The 9470-nt window shown below is 29.5% G+C and overlaps 1 protein-coding gene across 3 annotated transcripts in view; it reads left to right on the forward strand.

Annotated features, from left to right (window-relative positions):
• LOC123012324 (regulating synaptic membrane exocytosis protein 2) overlaps positions 1-9470 on the forward strand; it is a 120023-nt gene that overhangs the window by 107118 nt on the left and 3435 nt on the right. For all 3 annotated transcript variants that reach the window (XM_044410205.1, XM_044410290.1, XM_044410375.1), the window contains one exon: positions 3661-4343. In XM_044410205.1, coding sequence (XP_044266140.1) covers positions 3661-4343 — 683 coding nt within the window. The remainder of the gene's footprint in view (positions 1-3660; positions 4344-9470) is intronic.

Below are 9470 nucleotides of genomic sequence, written 5' to 3' on the forward strand. Positions count from 1 at the left end.
AAATAGAGCAATTTGTGTATTTTCAATCGATTTAACTCACTTTTAAGCCTGAAATCAACCTGAATGGATGCTTTTTTTTGAAAAACTTTATGTACTTAATTGATAATATTTTGATCGATCGATCAAATTCAATAAGGGTTTATTATTTTAAAAAAAACTTTAGGTCATAGGGTTTTTAAATTAAAATTTAAAAGTAAAAAATTGAAACTTTCGGTGGCAAGTTTGTGGTGGGCCCTGGCCCCCTGGGCCCCTCCCCTGGATCCGCCCTTGACTTCAATCCCAATTTTAGGCGGAAATAAAGCAATTTGTGATATTTTTTATCGATTTGGTTTAATTTTAATCCGGACATCAACCTGGATCAAAATATTTCAACAAAATAATGGCTTAAGTAAGAGTTTTCTTCCAAAATAAAGCAATTTGAGCTATTTTCAATTTAATTTTTCTCGATTTAAATACAGAATTAATTTAAAATTACTGTAATTTATAAAAATAATTGTTTCAATCTTAATTTTAGGCTGAAATAAAGCAATTCAATATCATATATTTAACGATAGTTCTATATCGTAGAAATATGTCGTAATATATTGCACTTTCAACCAAATCAAATAAGGGCCGATTTAGTGAATGGCACTTATATGAATAGGGTTTCTAACCAATTTCCCTAAACGGATGAATGCAGACTCAACCACCCACGACCTTACAATTATTTCTAAATTCGTACTTCGAAAACAATGCTCTCTTACAAACACTAAAAATAACTTAAACTTCAAAGCATAGAAACCACCAAGTTACATTTTGTTCTTTTGTGTACATCTCGAAAAATAGAATTAAATCTTAAATACATTTATAAATAGTAGAGAATTTATTTAACCATAGCCACTCCTTTTACCAGTAATTCAAACTTCAATATTGCTTTAAATAAATAAATATCTTGATCAATAATTAAGTCAATTGCTCTTTTATGCGAGCTTAAAAGTAAGCTTTAAAAAAACTATATAATACCCTTTTACTTTGAAAACGTTCATCGTATTCTCTTTAGGTTTTACTGAAGTAGTTACAGGATATTACAAAACTTGTGCAAATGTGAACTTTAGTTTTATCAAGTGGCGTTTCAAAATAACACCAGACCACAAATTTAAAACTTTATTTGTACTTCAAATAAAAAGTGGTTTTTATAGTAAGTATAGGATCTGTTAAATTTTAATATAACGTCGGTGTGGTTGTACCACGTAAGTTTACTAAAATAACATAAGTAACTTTTGACACTTTTAGGTATTATTTTAATAAATACAATTATTTTAACAATTTAAAAGTACTGGATAAAAATGTAGTGATATATTTTTGAGATTGTAGGTATAAAAAAAACTGTTTTATTTATCTTACGTGTCAATGAAGTATACCTAAAATCAGTTAAGTACCTACCTAAAATGCACTTTTTTGCGTCTACGTTTAGTACCGTTAGAAAGAATTTTAATTTTCTAAATTATAATAAATAAAATAATAGTCATTGTCCTACGATAAATAGTTATCGACTGTAAAAAATTATCCCTTTATCCCGAAAAAATTAAATTTTTTAACGAGAATTTGATTGCTTGGTAAATTGACGACACAAACCGTGGTGGTTTGTGAAGTCAATTTAATCAAAAAAAAAAAACAAATTAGACTTAAAAAAATCAATTTTATTCTATAGAAAAAACCTCGATAATTTAATAAATAATAAAAGAAAGAGTGACTTGAAGCTTTAAGCTGAGAAAACCAGCTGAAACCAGCAAAAAGCACTTTCCGCCGTAACGTACACAATGTTTTTCAGGCGAAAATGACAAATATGACAAATATCGCAAAACTGACAAATATTTTTTACTTTGTCGAGCGTTGCCATTATTAGTCATACCCGTAACTCTACTGTCCTGTTTTAAGATACTCAACAAAGAGACGGTTTCTGAGGTGATAAAATGTTCAACAAAGCTTACTTTCTGAAGTGATCGCCTGAAATAGTTATTTTAAAATAACTATTTTTGGTATTATTTTACTATTTTTATTTTCAACCAGTATTTTCGAGGAATTAATTATATACAGTATGTCCACGGATTGCGTTTACAAGAGGAAAACAATTTTTATTTTAAGCCAAAACTGCAAAGGAAAAACATTTTTTTCTTCACCTAAAACGAGCAAATTTGTACTTAAAACTTCATTATTCTAACTCAATAGAAAGAAGAGTTAATTTTTCCTTGATTCGGCGGTTTTATTTATTGACAACTATATGCCACTTTGACAATTAATTTATTAATTAAATAATCATAGTTTTTGTTAAAAACGACTTTGGTTTTTATCTCAAAGCTATTTTTTGAGTTGCTATTTATTAAGTCCAAAATCAAGAAAAAAATGGGCTTTTCTTTCTACTGAGTTAGAAGAATGAAGTTTTAATTACAGATTTGCTCGTTTCAGGTAAAGCAGCAAAAAATGTTTTTCCTTTGCAGTTTTGGCGTAAAATCAAACATAAAAATTTTTTCCTCCTGTAAACTCAATTCGAGGACATACTGTATAATATGCGGTTTAAACGTGTTTTTGAGAGATTTAACAAAAAAATATATTTGTAACAAGTAACCAACAAGTTTTCGAGAGCTCATCCGCTATTCCAGACTCGGCTTCACCTCGATTAGAATTAGCAACAATTCTAAATATTAATTATTAATTTAATCAGTTATTAATATAATTAATTATTAAATATTAATTATTTTTCTAAAGTTAGCCAAAATTTAAATATTGTTTGTTAAGATATTTTATTTTGCAGTCAAGTTAAACGTATTTCTGGTATAAAAATTCTATTTAAAATAATAATAATAAAATATTAGAAAAAATACAGGAAAAAAGTTATTCGTGATCAGCGCACACAAAAATAACAGAATCAGTTAAAATTTTACAAAGGACAAAACTCTTGTGTAGTGTAATTATTGTGTTTTTTTTTTTAAATAAACTAAACTTTAAAACAACTTTAAAACTCTTGTGTAGTGTAATTATTGTGTTTTTTTTTTTAAATAAACTAAACTTTAAAACAACTTTAAAACTCTTGTGTAGTGTAATTATTGTGTTTTTTTTTGGTATTATTTATTTTTCCAGAATGTTTCATGATACAAATTGATTTTTATCTGTTATCTATAAAATTTGTACATATCTAAACGTTGTTTTGTAAATACGGAACAACTGTAAATTACGTTGCCAACAAATCTTAAATCTAAGTTTGGTAACTATCAAATTTAAGTTTTATTAATTTTGTTGTTGTTCTTGTACAAAAGACGGCCACTAACGCAAAAATACTAACTCTCATTTTACTAGTCTTTTAATACAAAAGAGATGAGAAAATTTTAAATATTGTCGTTTTCTATAAACAGACAACATAAGTATTTAATTATTAATTTCAATTTTGAACAGTCAAAAAATTAACACAAATTCGGCTTGGACTGATTATATATACATTTCGTTCGTACATTATATTAATGCTTCTTTATTTTTTGACGATACTACTTTTTATTAAAAACAATGAAATCAGTTTCGCTTATTTTTTACGATTTCTCTCAAATTTTCAATTAGCAACTACACTGAGCTCTAATAAAAATAATCTTCATTAAAGGTCTTTAGATATAATTTTGAAATTTTCTCCAGAACCGAAGAACACTGTCTCCAAACGGAAGTCGCCCCGGCCAGCCAAAACCCCATTTGGAATGCAAATCTGAGCTTTCCCGGCGTTCCCGGTGACGAACTTATGGAGCGCGTCCTGGAAATAACCCTCTGGGACCTAATCCCTCACAACGAACACGCTTTTCTCGGCGAGTGTTCCGTCGACCTGCAGAAAGCCTTTCTGGATGACCGAGCCGTCTGGTGCCGTCTGGAAGACCCCAGACAGCTGCGAGGCAAATCTCCCCATACCTCGCCGCGAGGATCGATCGCGGGTGCTGGAAAACGCAACGATTTCGGCAACCAAAGAAGCATCTCTGATGACGTCGACTCGATAGGCGAGTGTGCCAGTCTGCTGCATCCGGACCACGCATGGGGCTCCAGACGGGGCTCGAGCCAATCGGAGCAGCTGGAAGTGGAGGTGTATCAGCTAGGGAAGGACTTTTCCAGGTCGCTGCCAGGCTCGAGGAGGTCGTCGTTCCAATCGGCCCAAGAGCAAGCGGAGCAAGATGGGCCCGCGGTGCCGCCCCCTGCCTCCTACAGCAGAGACAGGAGGCGAAGCAGCTGCACGAGAATGCTGAGGGATCCGGAGGAAATACTCAAGTCGCTGAAAGCGGTCAAGGGAGAACTTGGAAGAACTATGAGCTTATCGGCGGAAAAGAGACACAGAAGTGAGTTAATAATTTATCGCATTTTGTACTTTGAGCCCTACTTATGTTTCTAACACTACTGCACACTTCACACACTCTCCATCAGACTTTAAAAAGCTCTCAAAGTATCGCTTTCTTTGAGCAAATTTAACGACGCTTTATTACTTTATGCAACTTCTATGTAATGGTTGTWATCTGATTTAAGTATATTTTGGGAGTTTCTAATTATGTGTTAATGGTGCCTCATGCTTTCTAATAATATTCCTTTCTCTTCTTACACATTTTAAACATTTAGCGGATCTATAACCGCATATTGGTAAGATATTCACTAATCAGCACGTATTTGCACCTCTTTTTACCAAAATATTAATGTAAAGCTTTTTTTGGTAAAGAGTCATGTGGTACATCCCTTGTGCTTGTGTGATGTCGTTACCCCTTGCTTATGCTATTTCACTTACTGTCTATTCAATTAAATGTATCGTAAATTGTTTTGTTATCTACATTTTCACCAAAATCACATAAATACAGGCTGTCCCAGCGAGTTGAAAAAGTCCATTAACATTTAAATGATAAAATTAAAAAAAGGACATTGATAGATACTAATTTAGTTCACCACCTAAAATTATTTTCAACTATACAGCGTGTCTCAAAAATAAGTTACAATACAAAGTTGTGTTTTGTCAAATGAAACACCATATGTTTCTTAGCGTTTTTGGATGTAGGTTTTTATGACAGGGTTTTTAAACTTTTATTAGTCGATTTTACTTAGTTTTATAAGACGGTTTTTTTGACGAAAACATGCACTTTTTAAAAATTTATTACACAAAAACTAAGACATCTACAAATATTTTTTTACTGCTGCAAAGAAAAAAGTACAAGCTATAAGGTTGTAACATTTTTTTGCATTTGCAAAGATAAAAAGTTCAATAACTTAAAAAATTTAAATGGAACACCCCATTTATTGTTTTTGCATTTAAAAGATTATTAAATTGTCTTTCTAAAATTATTACTTTTAGGTGTTATCATCAATAACTAAAAAAAATTGACGTTAAACATTAAAAAAATAATTACTATAGTTTCAGTAGCCAAAAAGTGCACAGTTGCACAAGAGATGGAAGAAATATCACTTAATAATTACATTTGTGTTAAACTGAATCYATTATTCTTTATTTTTACAATAAAATAATTCGAATTTCAGTATGTATAACGACTTCTACAATCTCTGGATCAATCAACGGATAAGTGATAAGTGGAATTACTACGGTTGCCATATTATCAATAATGCCCAAATATTGATAATCATTGTTGCTACAATTAATATTGAATGTTAAATATTTTTTCATTTATCAATTCTAGACATTAAAAGTTTATTTTTTTAAATAGACAATTTATCAATCTATTAGATACAAAAATATAAAACAGGGTGTTTTATTGAAATTTTTTAAGTTATTTAACTTTTAACAAACTTCTTAATTTATTAATCTTTACAAATGCAAAACACTAAAAAATTGCTACAGCTTTAAATTCTTTATTTTCTTTCTTGCAGAAGTGAGAAAAAAATTGTTCTAGCTGTTTCAGTTTTTGTGTAATAAAATTTTAAGAAGTGCATGTTTTCGTCAAAAAAACTTCTTATTTCTAAAACTAAGCGAAATCGACTAATAAAAGTTTAGCGTAAAAACATTGTTTTAAAAGACTACATCCAAAAATGTAAAGAAACATAAGATGTTTCATTTAAAAAGACACAAGTTTGTATCGTAACTTATTTTTGGGACATGCTCTATAGTTGAAAATAATTTTAGGTGAGACACTAGATTAGTATATATCAATGTCATATAGATTTTTTAAAATTTTACCATTTAAAGGTCACTAATAGACTACAACTCGCTGGGACAGCCTGTATGTATAACACACCATTACTACTGTTATAACATGCCTTCAATTAACTTTGATGGCATATTTAATTGAAAGATCCATACAATGTTTTTCTTATACTCTTGAAAGGTAAGTAGCATTTGACTCTTTAAATTATTAAACAAAACATTAAACAAATTTTAATTGAATTTAAACCATCGCAGCATAAAACCGTCATAAGATCCGGGACATTTTTCAAAACTTTGACAAATATCAAACTCTTATCCTCCAAATAAATCCCACTTTTAATAGCWAAACACATCAAATATTAGTTGATTTTTAGTGTATCTTTCATCAATAACAAGTTATTAATATTTTCTACAAGTTAGGTGAACAAGATTTTATAAAATCAAAAATGGTGGATGCGCCGGGTAACACAAATTCAATTCTTATAAAAAATATTTAAATTAAAACAATCGAACAAAATAAACAAAACTCCATATTGTACACTTCCTTTTTTAAGATAAAAAACTACAGATAGAAAAATGTCAAATATTAAAATTACAAAATCGAAATATTTTAGAGTAACTTTTATCCCTATATTAAGTACATATAAATAAATGTTTTTTTTTTATTTTATGTATCTGAAAAATTGCATTCTGTGAAATTCTGAAAAATTAAATTCTGTGATCATTTAATAACTCGACTCAATTTAAATAACTCAAACAGGACTATAAAAAGGTATACCAAATAAGCTTTAATCAAAATTTTAATAAAAGATTTAATTTAATTTAAAGTTTCTTGAAAAAAATAAAAAAATTATAATTTGTTCATTAATTGTGGCTTAACAAAGTAAAAGATGRCTTTGAAGTTGTGCATCTGCATTACAAATCCCATTGTTTAGTTCCTCGTTGTCTTCAACAATCTAATTGTGAATACTCTGTACCTCGATCACAACGATTTTCTGTTTCTTAAGAAGTTAATATCAATTATTTGTTAAAAGATTTACAGATACGCGCATGATTTTTATGAAATAAATAAATAGTAAAATTTCAATAACAGTCCAATCAACGCGAAAATTGTAAAATGCATAGTGGAATATCGAAATTTTGATTTCATGACTATCTATTTTTGGGTTAGTTAGGAAGTAAACATACTAAAAGTTTCCGGCCCTCCGAAGAAAGCGGGGCTCAAGGGGCATCAAGAATTTGCTGTTTGATGCTTTTTTGTTTACATCCAGAAAACGGTGCATAGTATAAAAAAATAATTTTGCAAAAAATTTAAGTTTATAATTTTTTTACAAGACGATCTTCTCGGGTTTTTTGTACCTATCTCAAATAGTTTTCAAAAATATGCGTTAGCAAATATCGCACTTTAAAAAAAATAATGAATTAATATCGTATTAACGTAAAGCTTGTTGTAAAAGTTTTAAGCATTGTAACTAAGCAGAGTAAACTCGACTATCATAATGATGTAAAGAACCAATCTCTTTAGATTTTTTAATTCATTAAAAAATGTAATACAATGATGTGATTGGTCCGTTTGAAGTCGGCCATCATTAAAATGTGAGTAACCATAGAGAAGCCAATCACTTTGGCTTTAGTTTCATTCAAAAGTAACGAAATTGGTTAATTCATGTTTGCATCCATTCATTGTTAATTTCGATTTTTAATAGAAATTTTGTAAATGCCCCCTAACTTAAAATTTACAAAAAGTGGGAGAAAAATATATTTTTTAAAGAGTGCGATATTGGCTAGAAGATATCTCAAAAACAAAAAAAAGGAAAAGAAGAAATGTTAAGATTTAATTTCATTTTTTCGTAACATTCACCGTTTCATACCACAAAACGGCTCCTTGGTGCCCCCCCTGCGCCCATCTCACCTCGGAGGGCTGGAGACTTTTGATATGTTTATCTCCTACAGTCACAGCCCTGAAGCCAAAAATTTTGTTCCCGACCATGTAATAAATAGTTATTTTTTTCATAAAAAGCTTCAACAACACCAGAATTTTAGTTAAAAATATTGCGTGAATAAATAAATCCTCGATTAATTTCCATGTTGCAATTTTGTTCTAAATTAAAAATCTCCCCTATGGTGCACCAAATAGACCGCAATAAACCGAGTAACTCAATATTATTCTACATGCACAATACAATAATTTAATATGCTGAAACTTAGTTCAATACATTGTAATCATCACTTCACATCCAATATCAGTCGGTGTCGAACAGTAGAACAGTAATAATAATAATAATAACAACACAAATAACTAGAAATCACTTACATTGTTGTAAATAATATTTGAACATGATACTTGTACTAATTGGAAATGATAAATCCCGATTTCATAATGGAAATTTCATTTTTGTTAAAAAGCATTAACTCTTTGTTACGTTATTACCTACTGAAATAAAGTGTTTCTATTTGGAACAATCTGTAAATCGGCCATTGCTATAACAACAATAGACAATCTGCTATCATGTTCGTAAAAGCTTTATGAACTCTTCCTTCTACACGGTAAACTAATTTACTGTAAGTTTTAGTGATATTTTTATGAACACTAAATATAAATTGTATTCGGTATGATTCAGGAAGCTGATTTCAGCTTCTAGTCTTAGATTGTTTAAATAACTTGTTGATACTCGTAATTAACAAGAATCTTTGACAAAAACGTACGTGGTAAATAAATTATCATTCTTAGAAGCCACATTCGAGTTAGTTGGTTTTTAAATTCGCCAAGAAAATATTAAAAATTGGATTTTTTAAAGTAACTGCATTTTGACTATGAAACGATCAAATTCTAGTCAATGATATTTATTCAATCCTCTATGTTAAAATTGAATTTTATCTACTCTTTTCTTCATGATAAAATGAAATTTTATCGTCTAGATGATCCATTGTTGTTTATCTGCGGTTGTTAGTTGCGAACGRTCTTTGACATTAGATTTCATTGTTGAATTTTACTTTGACATTTATAAATATCGACCAAATCGACTACAAAATTAGTGAGGATTAAATAAAATTTTCTATTGTACMCGACGATCAAATTTTCATTATCTTTTCGAGCATATTAGCTCTCAAAGATAAAATYCAATTTTATTGTCTTCTATAATAAATAACTATTCAAACCCAGCAGTAAAGAAAACAAAGATTGTTTTAAGTTTTTTCAAAGCTCTCAACGTATCTGCTTGCAAACTGAACATGCATAAAAACAAATTCATTCGTTAACTAATTTTTTATCTTCGGTTTGGAGCTTAAAGATAAACAAAAACTTTTTTTTTCATTTTCTAAAAAATGT

Source organism: Tribolium madens, unplaced genomic scaffold (assembly GCF_015345945.1).
Source record: "Tribolium madens isolate multiple individuals breed KSU strain unplaced genomic scaffold, Tmad_KSU_1.1 Scaffold_11;HRSCAF=98;Tcas5.2_LG3b, whole genome shotgun sequence".
Taxonomy (NCBI): Eukaryota; Metazoa; Arthropoda; class Insecta; order Coleoptera; family Tenebrionidae; genus Tribolium; species Tribolium madens.